Genomic DNA, 23,282 nt, shown 5'->3' with positions numbered 1-23,282 from the left:
TTGAAGTGTGTTCAGCAGGTCCTTAATGGCTCCATGATGCTTCACGGTTGTTCCGCTTGCTGTTATGAAGTCCCTTGCAGCCCAGATGGGTCCGAAGTCGTGTGCTATGCCATGCAAGTACCTTGAATCGGTATACATTTTCTCAGTCTTGTCTTCTGCCATCTGGTAGGCCTTCATCAGCGCTATCAGTTCTGCTTCCTGGGCTGACAGACTGGGCAGCAGACTTCTGGACCACAGGATCTCTTGATTGCTGGTCACTGCACATCCCGTGTGGAATCTTCCTTCATCATCTGCGAATCTGGAGCCATCCACAGAGAGGATCAACCCTGGGTTAGTCAGTGGCTCTTCTGCCACCTTGGGTAGTCCTGCTGTTTCCTGTTGCATGATGCTGAAGCAATCATGGTCATCCGTCCGGAGCAAATTCAGATCCCTGCAGAAGGTATCATGCAGATTTTGATCAGACTTTTTATCTGAGGGTCCATATCTGTATCCCCCCTTGGGAGTGGGAGTAGAGTGGACGGGTTGAGGACTGTGCATCTGGAGATGGTGACATTGTTGGGCAGGAGTAGAGAGCACTGGAGGCGAAGATGCGTGGCGGTGAAGAGATGTTTTAGCTGGGTTTGGTTGAGGATTGCTGAGATGTCATGCAGAGCCAGGATTTCCACTGATGTCAGTAGTCCTGTCCAGGAGGGTGTGTGCTGCAACTGCTGCTCTCATGCAGGAGGAAGAGGCTTCCCTTGCAACTGGATCCAGGCAAGCTGAAAAGTAGTCCGAAAGTCTCTGCTTTCCCCCCTGAAGCTGTGTCAGGACTCCAGTAGCAAGGCCTTCTTTTCTCATCAAGTAGAGACGGAATGGCTTCTCGTAGTCAGATGGGCCTAGTGCTGGCGCTGAGACTACAGAGCCTTTTAACTTCTTGAACGAACTGAAGGCCACATCTGTCTGGAGGAACGGGGTCACGCTGACGTATTCACACAGAGGCTGCATTAGGACGGAAGCATCAGGGATCCAGGCTCTGCAATATGAAACTAGACCAAGGAAGGCCTGTAGCACCTTTGGAGTTCTCGGAGGGACCATCTTCTCCACTGTGGTCTTCCGGTCATCTGGTGTTTCGCCTGGTGAGCAATACAGTGTCTCTGGAACGTAACTTGCTTCAGACACCACTGGACTTTGTTCTTTGAGATCTTGCAGTGCTGCTCCGCCAGGTAGAGTAGGAGATACAAGGAATGGGCTTTACACGTGTCAAAGTCAATTGCACAAAGGAGTAGATTGTCCATGTATTGTAACAGGGTTACTTCTGCTTGTTCTGTGTCTCAGTTGGTGAGAACTGTGGACATTGCTTTGGTGAACTGTGAAGGGCTGTTCTGGGCCCACTGTGGCATCACTGTCCATGTGTGGTGTCCCCCCTGGTGCATTATGGCAAACAGGAACTGGTCTTCCGGATGAAGGGGAACACTGGAGAAAACATTAGCCAGGTTGTTCACTGTGAACACTTTTGCTGTGGCAGGCACATTTGAGAGCAGAGTGTGCGGATTCGGCATAATTGCAGTTTCAAACACCGTGGCGTCATTCACAGCTCTCAGGTCATATACCATTCTGAACTTGGCTGGCTCTCCTTTTACAGTCTTTTTCTTGACGGGGAAAAGCGGGGTATTGCAAGGCGATGTGCGAGGAACAATGATTCCTATTTCCAGGTAGACCTTCAGTTGGTCAGAGGCAGCTTGACTGTAGGCCTGGCCTGGGCCTTACGAGGGTACGGGGTACATGGCTTGAGTGACACCCGTACTGGGGCAACTTGAGGTTTTCTCATGTGCTGGGGTCCCTTAGACCATAGACTTTCTGGTACTACATCCAGTACCTCCTTGGGTAGGCCTCATCGATTGTTTAATGTTCTTGTAGGGCCACCAGCATGACTCTTCTCGGGTCAGGGATGAAGAAAGTGTCACTGTCCCATCTTCCTGGAACACTGTGGTTGCCTTCAGCTTCTGCAGTAGGTTCGCTCCCAGCAGGTTGAGTGGCAGGTCCTTTACACCACAAACTGGGACAGGATAGAGTGTCCTGGCTGAGTGCACACGCTCAGTGGCTTTGTAAGCTGAGAATGTCTGACTTGACCATCAATGCCCATGCGAGACACAGAGGATTCTGATAGGCAGGTGGGATCAGTGAGTTCCACAGGTGTCATCACACTTCTGGCTGCACCACTTTGGATCTGACAACGCCATCCACTTTAAGGGTAATTTGAGGTATTGGTCCTGCAGATGAAGTTTTACATGTCAGGAGCGTAGTGTCTTGCGAACCTGGCTTGCTTGCCCCTGTCCTTTGGATGGGGTACTTCACTGCTTTCTGCACTTCTTCCTTGACCTGTTTCTCTGGACCAACTCTTGGGTTGCATGGGTCCAGTCTCTTCGGGGGCGTGAGTGCTTTGCACTGGTTCTGGTAATGGCCAAACTTGCCACAGATGTAACACTTGACACTTTTTCTGTCTTTATAGGGTGGTTGCGCTTTCAGGTAAGTGGTCACCATGAGAGGGGCTGTCTTCTGCACCCCTGGTTGGGACTCAATCCCTTTGGCTACTATGGACAACGGCATGATGGGTACTGCAGCGGCAGCGGGGTCCGGCCTGCTGATTGAAGCTGCGGTGGTAAGACGGGGCCTGCAGGTGCATTCGTGGCGAGGCCCGGGGGTGCCATGAGACCGGCGGCTGCATCCAACCCAAGGTCTTGGGGCATTACAGGGGCTGCGGCTGCATCTGCCGTCACTTCTTACCCCTGGTCTGACATAGCTTCTCCCCTTTGCTAACCTTATTGAGGTCGGTGTCTCCTCTCTGGAGTCTGCAGCGGTTCTTCCGGTGTGTCGATCGGCACTTTGTAGCATCTTCACCTCTGGCTCCCCTTCTGGTGTTCTCAGCAGCACGGCACCCGTTTCCTTCTTCGCGCTCTTTGTGGTGCTATAATAGCGGCAGTTTTGGTGACAATCGGCATTAAACAGTCTCCTAGGCGCACATAAAACATTTTGCTGGGTCAGTCCACTGCTATTGACCTGTTCTCAGGCCTAGCCACTATCAGTGGTTTCCTGATTGGCTGTCTCAGTCCATGCACAAAGTCCTGTGCCAACATTTGCCTGTGTATCTGGTCTTGAATGGTAAAGCCCAAGTCTTGGAATACTTGCATTACTCTGCCATGAAACTTCTTTAGGCCGGGAATGTGGAAAACCACATAAGAAATGACCATACATGGGTGTTAGTACAAAAACATCTTTATTAATAACCAACATTAACAAAGTTAAAAACGCCTAATAAGGCTCAGGACAAAAGATAGAACAAGGTGCAATGTTAATGGCAATTATCCCAACCAATCGCTACTATGCCTAAAAAACCATGCGGACCAATGTCACAAGGCTACCCTCACCAAATATATATAGAGCCTATGGCACATGTATTACTCCCCCATGGTCACTAAGGACCGTACAGCTCACCATGTAACTGCCCGAACCAAGCAGGACTGAAAGCCGCAACTGCGGCTGTGAGTTTACCTGAGTACAGGGAGGATGTTTGGAAGGTAGGCCGGACCGATCACACACGGGCACCCGACGCACGTTTCGGAGCGGAAGCTCCTTCATCAGTTGCGGCTTTCAGTCCTGCTTGGTTCGGGCAGTTACATGGTGAGCTGTACGGTCCTTAGTGACCATGGGGGAGTAATACATGTGCCATAGGCTCTATATATATTTGGTGAGGGTAGCCTTGTGACATTGGTCCGCATGGTTTTTTAGGCATAGTAGCGATTGGTTGGGATAATTGCCATTAACATTGCACCTTGTTCTATCTTTTGTCCTGAGCCTTATTAGGCGTTTTTAACTTTGTTAATGTTGGTTATTAATAAAGATGTTTTTGTACTAACACCCATGTATGGTCGTTTCTTATGTGGTTTTCCACATTCCCGTCTTATGTTATGTATTACGACTGGGTCTTCATATATCCATTATATGGCAATACTTATATTTATGTAGACTTTGGTAATGTTGCCAGTTAATACCTTTATCTCTTTATCATGAAACTTCTTTACAGACTCTGTCTTATCTTGGCTCTTGGTTTTTGGCTTGTCCTGCCAATCTGTCTTTGGCCCACTCTCTGAGCTGTTATATTAGCTGTGGCCCTGACTCCCAAGCGTGTACATCTAATTCTGCTGGAAATTTGAATTGTTCCTTCATGATTGGCCAGAGTGCATCACCTGCTTCTATTTTCATTCATGGCCCAGAGATCATTCCAGGTGGCTGCATATTTTCACTGGCTCTGCTACATTCTTCGGTAAAATGGCATGGGATGCATCCCTGGGTCTGGAAGATTGTCATCTGACTTGAAGTGCAATGCACATAGTGTAATGGTGGTGCCTCTATCTGCTCTTGCATTCTTGGTGCCTGTGGGTTTCTTTTCTAGTACTGGACAGCATGTATGATGTTCCCTCTTCATCTTCATCAGAGGAATAGTTGTGATAGCTTGTACTGGGGTCGTACACTGACTGATATTGGACTTAGAAGTTGCTTTTTTATGTGAGGATGTCTCCCCCCTTGCTGAAGCTATGATGGATTAGGCTTATAGTTTCATGTGGGTGTGAATGTAGGCAGCTCTGACCGGTGCTGAAGCTGTACATTATCAATACATGGTGATTTCAAAGTTCACGTAAAACCTTAAGGGTTACAATATTGTTGACTGTGAAATGAGGTAACGGAGGATCTGTCAGTGAGCTCGTTCTGATATCATTCCTCCCCCCTCTGCACCCAGGGCTGAGCTGTCTGCTACCTGATGTGTCTGGGGCTGCCCACTGTGGGGGGGGGCTTTCACCTTCTTTCCCCGATATCACAAATGGCAATGGCTGGACTGTGCCAGGGGCATAGAGGGAAACCTTGTGCTGTAAGCACCATATTATTTGAATTGGGCGTTGGCCCAGCCGGCAACAAGGAGGGAAAAAGAGGAAGAAGAAGGGGGAGGGGTTGAGGAGTGAGACAAAGGAATAGTAGGAGGGGAGAGAGAGAGAGAATGTGGAGAGAGAGGGAGGAGAAGAGAGGAGTGGAGAAGGAGGGGAGTGAGAGGGTGAGGAGAAGAGGGAGGAGAGAGAGAGGAGAAAGGTGTGGTGGGGGAGTGGAGAAGGAGGGAGGAGAAGATGGGGGGTATGGAGGAGAGAGATAGAGAGGGGAAGAGAGAGAGAAGAGAAAAAATGTGGAGGAAGAGGAGAGGAAAGGAGAGAGAGAAGAATGCAGAGAGAAAAGACTGACAGGGAAAAAAAAAGAGGATAGAGGAGAACAACAAGAATAATAGAGAGGAGCAATTATGCCTTCTCCCTGTAGGGAGAGACGGGGCGCACCACATACTGTGCAAAAATAACTATCTACTGCGCAGATTCCCCCGTCTCATACCCACAAAAATCACTTCCTGGTTTGCTCACATAACTTTCTGTACCACCTAAACGATGTAAGCTCTGCTGCTACTTCATACCATATATTAGTATTCAGCAATCTAACATCAGCTAACTTCCCTTATTTTCCTTTCTGCGTCATGCCACTCCGCAGCTTGAAATCTGCCATTCTAATGAATTTCACGTACTTTATACCTTCCAAAATCTTCACATACTTAACACCTTCGTGTTCTGCCACTATCTAGGGGCTGTTTTCTCATCAGGAAGTAAAAAGACTTTCCTGTTGCTCGGCCACTTTATTCCCCATGGCAAAAGCAAAAAAAATGAAAAATACACAAAAATGAAAAAAACGGTACTAAAAAAAACTTCTAAAAATGAGTATACAAAACTCTAAGAAAAACCCAAAACGGTAAGAAAAACCGTCAAAAACTTAGCTCACAACCAAAAACTCAAAATTTTGATACAAAAGGAAAGAAAAAAAACTTTTTCCAAAAATAAATAAATAAATAAAAATAAAAAGTTAAAGAGATTGAAGATTGAGGAAAACTTAATTAAAAATTTTAAAATGCCGCAAAAATAAAAAGACCCTTTAAGAGAGTAAAAAAAATTAAAAATGAAAACGGCTTTTCTCTTCTCCTTTTTTTTTTTTAGAATCTCTGCGCTCAAATGCAGTCAGAGACACACTTCCTCTTTTTATTCCGTATGCTATTGCAATAATATCAAATGTCACTAAAATCACATATCTGAAAACATGTATGTCACATCAAAAATGATAGATACAATTTAACTTAACTTCTTCACAAAAAGCTACACATAGCCAGCATTGCAGCTGAAAACAGTCAGTAAAAAAAAAAAAAAAAAACCCGATGTGACAGTGTGATTTACAATGCTTATCTCTCTGCTAAACAGCACGGAGAAAGAGGAAGTTCGGAGAAGAGAGAGAGAAAAAAAAACAAAACAAAACTTTCTCTTACTATTTCATGCTCTTAAAGCGGCAATAGTACATGACACAAACAGAAACAGATACAGATAGACAATCCGGGAGATTCCCTTTTTAAATTCTGTGACACGTGCAGGTTGCGCTGGGAACAGACTACTGCCAATCGCACAGGCACGCATATGCCGGGTTCTACCACCCTCCGCTCTGGTCGTCCTGACTGGCCGCCGGCTACGGGAATCTGCAGTAGCCCTCTAAGTTATCACTACCCGTGCCTGGAACATGGGACTGCCTGTCCCGAGACCTCCTGTCTCTCCTATGCACGGGAATCCTGCAATAACTTATCGAGCGATTTGACCTCCTGCGGTCCGTTTCCCAGCAACCACAAGCAAAAGTCACTTTTTCCTTCCTCTCCCGGATTTTACTCAAACACATAACATATACACGGCACACAGCAGACACCTCCCAGGGTGGATTCGTGGCTACGGATTTTTTACACTACCTGGGAATTTGTGACCAGACCACACCTGACCGGCAAGAGGTATAGACAAGGACTGGGCACAGGGGACTTTCAGGTAAGATGATAACATTTTCTTACCTTACTTATGGAGCTGCGCAGTCTCCTGCCCCTGTGCCAAGGCCACGGCTACAACCTCCGTATTTCCGGTCAGAAGGATCCCGTGCCGTTGGGCGCCATTATGTTATGGAAATATTTGGGTTGGATAAATATATCCCTGTGTGTGCTGTGGCCGCTCCCAATAAGACTGAGTATTTTGAGCGCTCATCAAGAATGGACTGTACACAACTGTGACAGAACAACATTCCATCAATACTGAAACTTTATTGTACATACATAGTTTTATATTTTCACATAGAAAGGAGTGGTTAGGGGTTGTCAGGGGTGGTTAGTTAATTACCATATTGTCTAGCTCCTCTGTCATTGGTTATCTAAACATATATGGAATATTGTGATTAATGCTCATATGACTGCTGATTAAGCTGATTAAGCAACCAAACTTGAGTTCTGTATGTAGGACAGAGTTGAGACATCTGACACTGTTGGTCTGCCATTTCAGCAAGATTCAGCTATATTCTAGGCATTATTTCAGACATCTGACCCGAGTTCCGCTTTTTGGGATGGAAAACCCCATATGATCTGTCTGGTATATCAGTTCGTGTCAGCCATTTTAAACCATTGATTATAATGTATATATTAGCTGTGAGCATATAAGTATATATTTGATTATAGAGGAGTATACATGCAAGTGAGATCTACATGATATATATATTTCTATCACAGCCCCATTGTGAGGTGCGGGGAGGAGGGGGCGGAGTTCCGGCCGCGCATGCGCGGTCGGAAAAGACGGGAAGACGCACCAAAAAACGTTACAAGCAACATTTTTTGGTGGCGACGGTCTGACGCAACCATCGCACGATGGTTGCGACGTGTGGCAAAGCGTCGCACTGCGTCGCTAATGCAAGTCAATGGAGAAAAAACGCATCCTGCAAGCACTTTTGCAGGATGCGGTTTTTCTCCAAAACGACGCATAGTGGCGTGCAGTGCACGACGCTAATGTGAAAGTAGCCTAACTATACCCTAATTACCTGGTGCCCCACTATAGTCTTTCATTTTGGCTGTTAATTTTGGCACTCGCTTTTTATCTTTATTAGGACATCTGTAACCTTCCTGCTACTAAAATTTTATGATATGTACTTAGCGGTAAATATTCAATAGCATTACAGTAAATGGACATAAGTGAAAATCAAGACTGCAGCCAGTGGCAGGAAGAACATTGTGCCAACATTGGTGTTGACACAAGTCTGGAAACCACTTTACCGGCTTCTAAAGTATAGAGATTTCAAAGAAAAGGAAAAAGACAAATGTGATCAAAACCCTGATGTGAATTATTTTAGTCAAGTTACATATCTCATTGAGACTTTGTAATACTTCATGTTTTAAAGGATTCACCAACAGCTGTGACTCTTGGACTGCGGATGGAAGAAATGATTTTCAACCTCGCCGATGCACATTTATTTTTTAATGATTTGGAGGTAAGCCAGAATCTTTGGTGTATGTGTTACTAAATTTGGGCTGGGAGTGCTCTCCAAACAGCTGTTGCTTTCTCATTTCATGAGTGCAGATATAAAACTAAAGTGTTTACCAGTGTCTTGTGTATTTATGTAGGCTTTGATAAGCCCAATAAGAAAATTTCATACAAGTGAGTGCCTAATGCTACATATCAGAGGGTGTTGTTTTTGGAAGCTAGTAGACCTGGTAGTCTAGTGGCATTGTTTTACTATATTTCGAAATTGCAGAAAAAAATTCGCAAAAAAATGGATAAATGTACAAGTACCCCAATAGATGATTAAAGAAATAGTCAACTATATATTTTAAAACTACATCCTATGTATATATCACCTGTTCAATATTTAATAATGTAATTCAAGAAGCAAAACCACAACTATTATAATACAGATAACCAAAATTTAACTCTTATAGTTGTACAATTACATTCTACGTAACGTATAATTTCTGTATATATATGAAATATGTTTTAGTACTTATCTTCAGTCGTGTCTTCAGAAACTGCATTTCTGCCAGTTACCTGTTTATACACCGTCTGCAAGAGCTATTTGGAGAGCTTTTGTGGGGCCATCATACAATTTGGAGGACTATTTATGGGGCCATCATACGATTTGAAGTGCTATGTGGGGAGTCGGGACCATCATACTATGTGAAGGATTGTTTGGGGTCCATTGTATTGTGTGGAGGGCTGTGCGAGAGCCATAGTACTGTATGGAGGGTTGTGGGGGGCCATTACACTGACTGGAAAGCTATGTGGGAGGCCATTATACTGTTTGGAGTGCTAGTGGGGGCCATTATAGTGTGTGGGAACACTATTGGGCTTCAATATGGTTAGAATTACTTTGTAAGGTCTTCAGAATTGCAGTATATGCTCTTCTGTGCCCATGCTGATTATCTTTTTTTGGGGGGGTAATTAAGACTTTTGCTATTGTGCCCCATGATTTCTATGGACGTGCCTGCACCCAACATCAAAAATTAGTACATCTATTTTTTTGTATGAACTTCATGAGAGTTAAGGATAGCAGTGAGTCTTTTAGGCATGGAATAAATAAGTTGGTGACGTAGCGACATATAACAATATCTATTTTTTTCTATGACCTCAGATAGAACCTGAATACCAGATGGAGTGTGATGCTCACCTTGTCTCTCCAGAATTCTCCATAGGTGTTTGATTGTGTTCAGATCAGGAAACATTTCAGGCCACTGAATCACTTACATCCAGTTCTTTAAAAATGCAACAGTTGCCTTAGATGTGTGTTTTGGATCATTGATATGTTAGAAAATTGCACAACTACCAAGGACATGGAGTTATGGGAGTATCTTCTATTTTATAATGATGCAGTACAATTCTTTGACTTCATTATACCATCAGTGAAATTAAGCTACTTGACACAATCATCACTCATGCAGCCCTACGTAAGGACACTGCCACCACTATGTTTCACTGTAGGCCAAATGCATTTTTCTTTGTACTTCTCACCTCTGCGATGCCATACAGTTTTGAAACCATCAATTCCAAAAACATTTATCTTGGTCTCATCGCTCCAGAATTTAGAGTCACAGTAGTCTTCATATTTTTCAGCATGGTTGCCTAGCAAATTGTAGGTGGACTTTTTTGTTCATGGGCTATATGAGATGTTTTCTTCTTGGACAACATGCATGCTTGCAAATTCATCTGCAGTGTTCACCATGTAGTGCCACAGGAAACGCTCACCTCAGTTTTGCTTTCTATTACTTAAGGTACCTGCACTGAACTTGCATGTTGATTTTCTTCAGCCCTTCTCATCAGAAGACTCTCCTGTTAACTTCTGTTCTGTAGTCTGTCATATTCTCTCAGTGAGGTGGTTGAAGTTCTATTTTTGTATCACTTTTGCTACAATATCGTGACTGATAAGTTAAGCCTTGCTGATCTTTTAGCCTTCAGTTTTCTTTTATAAAGAAATTATTTTCTTTCTCTGATCTTGTGACATTTCTCTTCTAATTGGGTCCCATTGCTGACAGCATGAATTGGGAAGGGGTTTTCTTTGTTAAGTAACATCCTTTTATAGTCAATTGTCTGCTGGACACCTGATTAATGAATAATAAACCTACCTGTGGTTGAATTCTTATCTAGAATTTTAAACTCTAGTCATTGGGGTGTACATATTTTTGCAACATGGTCTTGAATTAATTTCTTAGGAAAATCAGTTTTTCGGATGTGCAAAATAATAAATCTTGTTTGCAATCAACGGCCGACATTTAGAGTATGGTATTCTATACACAATGTTGATTCTGAAAGGAAACTAAAGGTTTGCTGACAAATTTGTTGGGTTATACTCCTTTATGCTGAACACTGTGTATGTATGTGTATATACTCCCCTAAGGAAGCTGGCACGCACAGATCAGATATAAAAATCCACAAAAGGAGGTTTGATAAATGCTCCATATCAAGAGCTGAATGGTAGCTGGTGTTGGGGAATAAAGGATCCACTTTTTCCATATTTTGGATTTGCTACTATATTCAGTGGGTGAAATAATCATTTGCACATACAGTATATACAGTGTGTCCGTAAAGTCATGGTGCACTTTTGACCAGTCAGAGGATCTATTTATACTTTACATTTTGGCGCCCTTTCTCTGGCCCAATCATATCAGGCCTGTTCATGAGGAGAGATAATTAAGCTGTTGCTGAGCCCCCAGTCAGATTAACCCCTGATAAGCTGAACTCTGATTAATACACTGCCAGGTCTGTGACATCATTCAACCACAAGCTTATGCCAGCTGTGTGGTTTTCCATGCCAGTAGAGATGTGTACAGGACAGAGGAAAGTTCAGTGTGTTCTGTGGCTCACTAAATTCGAAACTGTAACCAAAGTTCTACGTAAAGTGTGCATTAATAACGAAGCACCATCATATAGGAATAACATTACTCGGTGGGATTAAGCAATTGAAGGAAACTGGCAGTTTGGTGGAGAAACCCGTTCCGGTAGGCCATCAGTCAGTGATGAGTCTGTAGAGACTATACGGGATAGCTACCTAAGGAGCCCTAAAAAATCTGTGCGTGAGTATGCTCGACAATTACACCTAAGCAAGACTACAGTTCCTAAGGTGTTAATGAAATATCTCGGCTTTACGGGGTACAAATTGCGGCTGTTGCACGCTATCAAACCAACGGATAGACCCAAACAATGTGCGTTTGCTACAGATATGCTTCATGAGATTGACAATAATGCAAGATTTTTGCAGAAGATTGTGTTTAGCGATGAGGTGACCTTGCATGTGTACATTGAACGTATCAACAACATTAATCACTTAAAACAGAGAATCACAGACGTTATTCACTCTGTTACACCAGACGTCCTTACACGTGTGTGACAAGAACTTCACTATCATTTGGATGTGTGTAGGGCAACAAATGGAGCCCACATCGAACTGCACTGAATAGGTATGAAACTGGGAGAGTTTTTATTCTATTTGGAGGAGATTTCACATTTCTATCATTTTTTGTTGCTTTCCAGTGACTAGTCATAAGGGCACCATGACTTTACGGACACACGGTACTTACAGAGGGAGAGATCATATAAATGCATTTATATGAACTCTGTGTGTGTATATAGCATTCTTTTTTAATAAGCAAATCACATTTAAGACATTTTTCATGCAACAGATGTAGACTATTATGTAGTAGATAGTTTGGCATTAGTTGGATTGTCATATCCCTGCAGTTCTAATAAAACAAGCATGACATATCTTACCCATAGATCAAAAGGCTATAAGGCTAAAGAAAGATTAGTATTAGTTCTCTCATGCCCTTGGGATGTTAAAATTCATCCGATGTGGATCTATTTGACTGAGACAATTCATATTTTTGGGAGTTTAGTAATTTGTTATAGCTATTTGGAATATTTTTTTATTTGCTTGGTTGAAGGAGTATTTTTTTTTTATTTTAAATAAAAAAAAAATATTCAGCAGTTACCATGATGTACAAACAAAAAAACCCACAAAAATCAAAAACAAACTAAAAGATAGTTATAATAGTGTGAATTTACTTTCTTTAATAAGATAGTATGGATAAAAAGTGGATATTGGTGCCATCTTCTGGCCAAAACCTATTATACATAGTCAAAGTCAAACTACTGTTCCTTTTTATATATACAGTACAGTGCTAAAAATTAGGCAGATGTAGAAGAAATGATGCAAAATAAGAGTTCTTTCAAAAATAGAAGTAATAGCTTTAATTTTTATCATTTAGCAAAAGATCAATATATGATCCCCATAAGGTCCAATAAGGTGTCTGTGATAGAGGCTGCTTTGGAGGTGGATGTGGACCCTTTAGCTTTTAGGCCCCTATGCAGGTTGCACCAATAGTCGGTATTACATGAAGTATATGAATTGTAATAAGCAGGTAGTGGGATATAGTAACACAAATGCTGCAGAACAGAGTTTAACTGTATTTTATCATTCAACAATAAAGATCTCCTTGAAGGGAGATAAAAAGGCAAACAGGAAATACAAAAATTTAAGCAGTATGACAGGTGGTTAAGTAGACAGTCTTTAGTTAACAGTTTCACTTATTGTGGCTTCTCAGCTGGTTACTTGCTGAAGGTCCCGTGGGTAATGGAATACCAGCAGCGGTCGACGTGGCGTCTCCAGGTGCTATTCACGGTCCTGCTTCTGGAGGCAGTGGGTGGTCTCCAGTTTTACCCACTGAGCCCCTAGTCTGTATAACAGCGGAGTGAATAAATAATGCCCTTCGCAAAATTCAGCTCATCACATGTCCTGTTACCTGAGCGGCTGTGCTGCAATGCTCTGCCCGGCGTGCGCCGCCCGGTGTGCCAGCCAACACCTGGTAGTCCATAGTGCGATACTGCCTGACGCTTGTTCACCTGCGCACCCGCCGATACCAGTAAGTCTCTCACGATGCTGCCCTGTCTATGCACAATGCGGCCTGTGACTCCCCTTAGCCGCGGTCCTCAGCGTTCTGGCGGGAAGCACCGCTCACCAGTGAAAAACAAACAAGATTTTATTGCAATCAAATATTTTAAGTTTTGACTCATCCATCCAGAGCACTTACTGACATATTTCTGAACCCTGGTTCATATGTTTTCATGACTATTTGAATCACCTAGTCTTGTTGCTTTATTGAAAGTATGGTTTTTGTGACAATTCCTACATGAAGACTACTTCTGTCCGTACTTCTCCTCACTGTTGTTGGGTGCAGCTAGATCCCACTTGTTGCTGCCAGTTCTGAACGGATAGTTCTAGAGAAATAGGTGTGCACTCTACTGGATATGAGGTAGGTTCAGGCTGGACCTGGAGTCAATCCAGTCAAAATCATAGAAGAGAAAAAACAGCCGCACTCAGAGTATAGGTTTTCAAATGCGTAACAGAAGTCAGATATTTATTTGAATCACTACAGAAGTAGAAAAAAGTGTCAAGGTAACGTTTCGACCCCTTAATGGGTCTTTATCAAACCTCACTGAAAAAAATAATAAACATACAATAAATTGGAGAAAACAGAGTGCTATACAGAGATATAAATGCTATACATGCTGTGGCTATTTAACATGTCACAGTGACAAAAAAAGGGGGGGGAGAGCATTTGTGTCTATGACAAGTATATGCAAGATAATGCTGACAAATGGAATACATGCCAAAGAAAAATAAACAAAATATCAACACACAAAAAAAGTTTTAATATACACATATATACAGGGGAAGCCCAAAAAAGGGGGAATGATCCTAAGAGAGCGTTTTTCAAGTTAGCAGCATATTTCACATGAGCTAGGATTATGGAGCCGGAACGAGGACAAGCTAGCATACTTGTGCGGTATAATACATTACATAGATGCTGAGTAAGTGTAAACATAGCACTGACCTTTTAAGAAGATAAGAGTAGGAAAAGAGGAGCCGCAGTAGAGTATAGGGGCTCACAGACAGAGCTGTAGACAAAAAGAGTGTCAAATAACGGTACTTGTGAGTAGTGGAAAAGAGAGAGAGAGAAACATACCTATATGGCAGTATTTGAGTAAATCCGGAAAGGCACGGAAAGGGACATTGGTCCTGGTGAGAACTAGAGAGAGAGAAGGGGTATGTAGTAAAGGTAGCGGCCACACATGCTGATAACATGATGGTGGCATGGTGGTGACAAGAACCATACTTGCGGGTCCCGTATGGTGGGGGGTCTGTGGTGATGTGTGACAGCATTGGTGGTCAGTGGGTTAATATAGTGTGGGGAGAGGAAGGCGAGAGGCGGGGAGGACGGGGTGCGAGCGCACACAGTGTGGAAGCCGAGGCTGGGCACGCAAAGGGAGGCAGGCGCATGCGCAGTGTGCAGTATGGAAGAGAGGTTTGGAGCGCTGAGTGGAGTGGGCGCGTGCGCAATGGGAGAAATGATCGGTGAATGCGCTGTGGACCAAGAGAAGGCACCACTGTTACAGAGTACAGGTGGCATCAGGGAGAAAGAAGGACACACGCCGGTGGGAGGAGCATAGACAGACAACATGATCAGGGAGGAGGGAAGAGAAAGTACAGGGAGAATGAATGGAGAAGAGGGACATGAGAATGAGCGGGTAACTTGGAGAGAATGCGAATAGGCAATGGTGATGAAGCAAAGGGGAGTAAAGAGGGAAAAAACGAAGGGATGAAGAAATGGAGGGATGAAGAAAACGGAGGGAATGAAGCATGTAATAATGAAGGCAAAAAAGGGGGCAAAGGGGAGGAAAAAAATAGAAAAAATAAGTCAAATGAAAAGAGAGGATGAGAAGAATGAATGAAATGGACATAAAAAACCTGAGAGATGAATGACAAATGAAAATAAAATAAAAAATAAAATAGAAGATAAAAAATAAAAATGAAGTTACAAGTAAATGTAAATGAATAAGTAAATGATGAATGAATGAAGATAAAAATAAAAATGATAATAAATATAATGATAATAATGAAATGATGATTAAAGGTGGGGAATGGGGAACGCAACATATGGAAAAAATGGAGATAAATACGAAAGGAAATAAAAAATTGGCGCATAGTTGCAGGAAAAGCAAAAAGAAAAAAGAGGTGAGAATATCAGTAAAATGAAAATAAGAAGCAAAATAACAAAAATTATATAAAGTAAAAATAATATATAAAGTAAAAAAATTGAAAAAAATTATTGAAAAACAATTTAAATTGAGATTGAAAAAAACAAAAATGAAGAATGAATAGAAATAAAATGAAAATAAAAATAAAAATAAAAAATAAAGCTGAAAAATTAGATCTGGGTACTTACCCTGGTTGGGTGTAACGGATTGTGGAGATCAGATTGCCTGGAAGTATTGAAAAGAGGTTAGTGCATATGGAGTGGACTAGAAGTCAGCCTGTTGTACACATCTCAGTCGAATCTAGAGTATTGGGCATAGCCAATGATTAAAATGTATAGCCACGTAAGAGCATATTAGAAGTGAACGGGGGACCACAGGCCCCGAAAAAGTTATCTGACAAGAAACCCAATCTAGTTCGCTATTGAGGCTCTTTGGTGTAAGGGTTTGCAAGGTATAAATCCAGTGAGATTCTCTCTCCCTTAACAGTTTAATATGGTTGCTGCCCCGCCAGGGTCTCTCAGGACCTGGAACCGGAGTTGTGAGACTGAATTGAATGATTGGCGGAAATAAAGTGATGGGGGAGAGGGAGCCAGGTTTTTTTGCTATCGGCAAATTCGGTCACGGATGTGCTGAGTCGTTTCTCCGACATAAAGTAGGCCACATGGGCATTTAATCACATATACGACATTGTTGGATTCACACGTGAAGAATCCCTTGATTTTATATTGTTTGCCGGAATGAAGATGGGTGATCATACTGGATTTAACAACATTAGAACAGCAGGCGCAGCCTAGACAAGGGAATGTGCCGCTTCTCTCTGTAGCAAGAAAAGTCTGTCTAGATACTGTAGAAAAGCTGCCCAGATAAGCTTTGACTACCTGATGTTGTTAGGTCGCACGTGCGCAATGCAATCTTCGCTTGCGCACGCGCAGTATGCTTTGCCCAACTGTGGACAAATCCGAAAAGCATTACTGTGCATGTGCCCGCGCACTATGTCCCGGAAGTATCTCACTGTGTTCTGGGACATAGTGCGTGGGCGCATGCGCAGTAATGTTTTTCGTCTTTGCCCGCAGTTGGGCAAAGCATACTGCGCGTGCGCGAGCGAAGATTGCAGTGCGCACGCGCGAACTATGGAGGACAAGCATTCTAATTTTTGAACATATTGCGGACAACAGGAATGGATGGGGTGGAGAAATGAAGACGAAACGCAGCCCATCGGAAAGAAAATATGCATTTACATATCCCGCCAATTTGAGGTGACAGGTTCCCTTTAAGCCTCCTACACAGCTGTTTCTGCTTCAGTCAATAACTGTGTTTCAACTTACATATGAACTTGATGTCAATTGTTAGTTTGGTATAATTTGTGAGCCATACACCTGATTATACTACTACAAAATGCTGAATTTTTCTGCAATAGTGCTTAAATAATTGATGCCATTTTGAAAGCAAAGGGTGGTCACAGCAAACATTGATTTTCAGTATTTTTTTTATTGAATTTTCTTAATTGATAAAAATAAACTATGTACACCTGTTTTTGCTTGGTCTTGGTAGTACCACACAACTTTATATTAATTTGCTCTACTTTATTAGGAATGTGATCAGGTCCATGTTGATGACGTCTCTTCAGATGATAATGGACAAGACTTAAGGTATTTAGCTGTTCATATTAGAGCTATGAAATATTTATTAAAATAATAAATGGCCCAAAAAACATTTTCTTATCACCTATGGTAATGTAAAAATGTCCTGAAAACTGTCACAGTTGATTTATTGCATGCTGAACACTTAATAGACCTGAGGTTTTAGCTTTCAAAGGGGCATGGCAGAGAAATTATGTGACTTGATTTTCTGCATCTACAGAAGATGTTCACATCAGGTTGCAATGGCAATCACTTTGCAGTTCTGGCTTGATGCTAATGCCATTGACCTGCTGAAATCACATTATTTATATGCAGTTTTGCTGCAGTGAAATCATAATGCAAGTCTCTGGTTCCCCTTTACCCTTCCATGTGAAAATACCATTATGAGACTTCACATTACCATTTATCTGCAATTTATTTTATTAAGTTAATGAATACATTCTGTGTCATATTACGTTTTCTTTGGAAGCAAGTTACTTCAAAATTTTTACCCACTGGAAACATTGAAGATGCAGCTTGAGTTGTGGTAAAACTTACATGTGATATCGTACATCCCTAATTTTCTCAGGAACAGTTTTTTTATTACCGTATTCTTTTTATTATTCTAAAGATAAAAATGTGCCAGATACCAGTTCAGTTATTTGCTTCAAAGTGATATACTTTTTGCATACTTTGTTTAGAATAAAACATAGCATTCTTAGTTTAACATGTTTTCATACTGTGCCATTATTTTCTCAGAGTTCTTCTTTTTCCGTCAAGGTGTTCATTTTATCTTTATTTTAACAAATGTGTTGGGGACATGACTATGAGACAGTTGCTAATATATGAGTGTTATGGTTTCTCATCCTGCACTTGTTAATTTTCACCACAGATTACACAGCTCTACTGTACGCTAAAAGGTTGCTAATGGAGGAGTTTGTGACCAGACCTGTCCATCAGCCTTCACTAATTGAAAAACAGGTTTCCTACATGCGGTTTTTGTTCAGAGAAGATTGAGAGACAGGTCTGGACACACCTGGACATCAATTCCTTTAACTATGCCTGGAACTTCAAGAAGAACTCCCATGAAGAATGTATTTAAATAAATCTGTGTTTATGTGTATATAATGTAGTGTGAATATGTTATTATACTCACTTACCACCACCTTCTCTGGGATCCTGCATTGGTTCACTGCTCTTTTCAGTGATGTCACCATTCTTCAGACGATCTGATTAGTGATGAGCGAATAGCATGGTTGCTCAGGTCTCCCTGAGCACGCTCGGGTGATCTCCAAGTATTTGTTAGTGCACGGAGATTTAGTTTTCGTCGGTCGCCTTAGCTGCATGATTTACGGCTGCTGGACAGCCTGAATACATGTGGGAATTCCCTAACAAACAGACATTCCTCACATGTATTCAGCTTGTCTAGCAGCCGTAAATCATGCAGCTGAGGCGACGAAAACTAAATCTCTGAGCAATAACAAATATTCGGAGATCACTGGAGCATGCTCGAGGGAGACCCGAGTAACAATGCTATTCGCTCATCACTAGATCTGACTTGAGCTGGACGTCTCTTTAGAAATGAAAGCCTATGTAGCCTCGCTCTAATGCTCCATAGGCTTGCGTTGTAAAAGTAATGTAGAGCACAGCATGACGGGCAGAGTCTGAAGATTGGAGATGTCACTGAGAAGAGGAATACAACACCACTGGGCACCGGAGAAGGCAGCGGTAGATGAGTATATAAATACACACACACTACATTACATACACATGTACACAGATTTATTAAAAAAAATTATAATGGCAGGGCTTCTTTTAGTCAAATCTTTAATTCTCATGGTATCACAAATCTGTCTGTCACTTTCTGATCTACGTCTTTGCCTGTTCCAAGTTTTTGCTGCTTCTTTTCATGCTCCTGTTAAAACACAATAAATGACCGTGTTCTCTTATTCACTCATTTCTATTTTAACACTTCACTTTTTGCTTCTGTGCAGATTCAGCAAAGTGTTGGCCACTTTTGTGACCCACAAAAGGCCTTCAAAATATATATATAAAAAAATCCTTATAATCACCACTCCTAATCATTTGCTCCTCACTGCCACCCATCTGGTTCTCGTCGCATCTTCGGATTGATACCGGCAGTGGTGAAATCCCTTGACCTCTGTCGCCAGACCAAGGTTTCAAGATTTGCTAGGCCCTAGAAAGTTCTCTTAATGTGCCCTCAAAGATTGTGGCCCACGTAAAGGCTTATGATGTCACCTCATGCACTACAATCTATCTGGGCACATGTGCAGAAACCTCCTGGGCCAAGTAAACTCAGAAGCTTCGGCCTGAAGATTCACTGCTGCCTACGCTAATCCGAAGATGCGAAGAGGACCTAATTAGTGGCAGTGAGTAGTGGAGAGATTTTACAACATAATAAGCACTTTAAATGTGCAAATTTCATACGAACAGAATTCAAATTTTGCCTGATCCTCTCATGTCTACTCTTCCATTTAGGAAATTTCATATGTTTGGGGTTTTTTTCTTTTTTTTGGAGACAGTCACTTCTCATTCTCTAGTTTTCAATGTGTGTATTAAAACCTATTAATTCACTTCTTATGACAAGCATTTATAAAGTAATCCTGGTCCATGCAATGGTTTCTATCTTTCCATCCTTTTAGATGATAACATCATGTACTGTATGTAATACTCCTGCTGCATTCCGATAAATTATTATTATATACAGAATATAATTTAGTAATACCTCAGTAGTAGTGTTGAGCGATACCGTCCGATACTTGAAAGTATCGGTATCGGAAAGTATCGGCCGATACCGGCAAAATATCGGATCCAATCCGATACCGATACCCGATACCAATACAAGTCAATGGGACTCAGGTATCGGACGGTATCCCTGATGGTTCTCAGGGTCTGAAGGAGAGGAAACTCTCCTTCAGGCCCTGGGAACCATATAAATGTGTAAAATAAAGAATTAAAATAAAAAATATCGCTATACTCACCTGTCCGACGCAGCCGGGACCTCGGCGATTGTAAGCGGCAGCGTTGTTTCTTTAAAATTCGCGCTTTTACTTGCTTACGTGAATTTCCGGCTTCTGATTGGTCAGGGCGGCCATGTTGCCGGGACTCGGACCAATCACAGCAAGCCGTGACGAAATTACGTCACGGCTTGCTGTGATTGGTCCGCGTCCCGGCAATATGGCGCCGTGACCAATCACAAGCCGTGACGTCACGGGAGGCTGGACACGCGCGCTTTTCAAAATAAGCGCGTGTCCAGCCTCCCGTGACGTCACGGCTTGTGATTGGTTAATGGCGTCCATGTTCCTGGGACGCGGAGCAATCACAGCAAGCCGTGACGTAATTTCGTCACGGCTTGCTGTGATTGGTCCGCATCCCGGCAATATGGCGCCGTGACCAATCACAAGCCGTGACGTCACGGGAGGCTGGACACGCGCGCTTTTCAAAATAAGCGCGTGTCCAGCCTCCCGTGACGTCACGGCTTGTGATTGGTTAATGGCGTCCATGTTCCTGGGACGCGGACCAATCACAGCAAGCCGTGACGTAATTTCGTCACGGCTTGCTGTGATTGGTCCGCATCCCGGCAATATGGCGCCGTGACCAATCACAAGCCGTGACGTCACGGGAGGCTGGACACGCGCGCTTTTCAAAATAAGCGCGTGTCCAGCCTCCCGTGACGTCACGGCTTGTGATTGGTTAATGGCGGCCATGTTGCCGTGACGCGGACCAATCACAGCAAGCCGTGACGTAATTTCGTCACGGCTTGCTGTGATTGGTCCGCGTCCCGGCAACATGGCCGCCCTGACCAATCAGAAGCCGGGAATTCACGTAAGCAAGTAAAAGCGCGAATTTTAAACAAACAACGCTGCCGGTTCCTTCGCTGAGGTCCCGGCTGCGTCGGACAGGTGAGTATAGCGATTTTTTTTATTTTAATTCTTTCTTTTACACCTTTTTACATTAATGTTGTTTCGATACCGATATCCGATATTACAAAAATATCGGATCTCGGTATCGGAAATTCCGATACAGCAAGTATCGGCCGATACCCGATACTTGCAGCATCGGAATGCTCAACACTACTCAGTAGTGATCAAATAGCTATCTATATTTGTGAATTTTACCTTTACATATTTTAAATATTTTTTTCTTTTCCAGTTCTTACAGTTTTGCCACTGACGGCTTCCGGGCAGCATCAAGTAGTACAACGCTCTGCTTGCCGACTGGTGTTAGAGGTGGTGTAGATTGGATGAGAAAGTTGGCTTTCCGATACAGACGAGTAAAAGAGCTGTACAATACTTACAAGAACAATGTAGGAGGTAGCTTACATGTTATTATTTGGATCACACCAACATGTCTACTTATCCACATATATTTCTGCAGGGAGTGTATATACTGTAAACTGTTACTTAGTAGTTTATTGTATTGTACTTATGAGAAAGTTAGACAATTTGACACAACAATTTTGTTCCCACTTTAGCTAAGATCACAATAATTCTTAATTAAGCAGTAATGTGGCCTTCATATTAACGCAAATATATTTTTTTCTATCACTACAATATATTTTACAGAACAAACTACTTCTAATTGTCTATTTACAACAGTTCTTAAACTTTTAAACCTATAGTGCTTACAGTCCAAATTTGCAAAGTTTCGTATTTATATAACTAGGACTATATAGCATGACGGAAGCAACTAAGTTTGAAAAGATAATAAACTTTATTTAAGTATTTCGAACAATAATGTTATATTACCAATAAATATGTGAGAATCACACAAGATGAACAAAGACAGAAACAAAAAATAACAACCAAAGCAGCAAACTGCAGGATGAGATCCACACCATGCTAGATTCTATATTGTATAAAGGCCTCAATCTGAGATTCCATAACTATAAATAGAAACAATCATGGCAATTAGGTCATTACAAACTAGGTATAGGGATTTGGGCTAGGTATAAATGAACTAGAATTATATACCATATATTAATCAGCAGAATATAGTAGAAAAAGCTATTTGGTAAAAGGAAATGGCAAAGGAATGGTATACCTTGCTCATACTCTAGCCCAAAGGGATTAATAGAAATAGTATTTTACATATTATCTTGCTATACCATGGTTGATCTGTAGAGGGTGGGTATCTCCTGCTGCCGTGCTGCCAGGCACCTCGACGCGCGTTTTGCCCGATTAGCTTCATCAGGAGGCGTGGCTAGTGCAGTAAAAGAAGTTCCCTATATAGTGCATACAATTAAGACTTAATAAAAGACCAATGTCACAACCATCATATTTCCAGAGGCGGGCTTCACAGATCGCATTTAGCCAATGGAAGCTTTGGAATTACTTAGCCACTAACATGTATTCAAGGACCTTTCAGATATTACACCAATGGCAATGCTCGTCTATAGTCACATGGTGTAGTCATGTGAGTAGTAAAAGCAATAGCTGCATACAGAAGGACCTTTGAAATTAGACCAATGAGGTTGGTCCTGTGAAATCACATGGAACCACCTCGTTCTAGGAAATATATGGTAATAACAAATACACCAATTGGCGCACTTACACTGAGATACCATGCTTCCCAGCAGCCGACGCTGTCATCCCGCATCGTGTGTAACCAGAGAGAGGAACATCGTCATCTCCCTGGTGACCACGGTAACCGGACATCGCGTCAGGCGCGAGACCGCGGCAGCGCACATGGGCAGTGCGTCTGGGTGAAAGTTAACAATACTTGAAGCAGTTAATCAAAATGTACGAAATTCTAAACAGTATTAATAACGGTATAAAAGATATTGCATATAATAGAAGTAAACAGACACAGACATAGCAATGTCTCTATGATAAAGCAAGATGGAGATGCTTACATAATAAGTTAATAATGCTACAAACAACAGTCCAACAGTTCTTAAACTACCTGACCATTTCCAGCCATGTCATAGAAAAAGATGCAGTTGAGGATTGTTTGCCCAGTGTGTTACCCACATTTTGACTACTAGACATATATTGTCATATTTACTAACCATTGAAATGCAAAATTCTGGATATTTTAAGCCCTGTATCAAAGAATTGGCAGAACTTTTCCTGAAATGCTTACTTTTGGACATCAATTTGCAAAAACCCACCATTATTGTAGCCCAATATGCAGGATTGTCCCTGCAAAATTG

At 42.2% G+C, this 23,282-nt stretch overlaps 1 protein-coding gene across 7 annotated transcripts in view; it reads left to right on the top strand.

Annotated features, from left to right (window-relative positions):
- EYA4 (EYA transcriptional coactivator and phosphatase 4) overlaps positions 1 to 23,282 on the top strand; it is a 533,493-nt gene that overhangs the window by 485,518 nt on the left and 24,693 nt on the right. For all 7 annotated transcript variants that reach the window (XM_077289339.1, XM_077289336.1, XM_077289340.1 and 4 more), the window contains 3 exons: positions 8,305 to 8,394; positions 17,079 to 17,137; positions 21,281 to 21,441. In XM_077289339.1, the coding sequence (XP_077145454.1) occupies positions 8,305 to 8,394; positions 17,079 to 17,137; positions 21,281 to 21,441 (310 nt within the window). The remainder of the gene's footprint in view (positions 1 to 8,304; positions 8,395 to 17,078; positions 17,138 to 21,280; positions 21,442 to 23,282) is intronic.

Source organism: Ranitomeya variabilis, chromosome 2 (genome assembly GCF_051348905.1).
Source record: "Ranitomeya variabilis isolate aRanVar5 chromosome 2, aRanVar5.hap1, whole genome shotgun sequence".
NCBI classification, from domain to species: Eukaryota; Metazoa; Chordata; class Amphibia; order Anura; family Dendrobatidae; genus Ranitomeya; species Ranitomeya variabilis.
The sequence above is the reverse complement of the archived record's forward strand: the minus strand, read 5'-3'. Positions and strand labels throughout refer to the sequence as shown.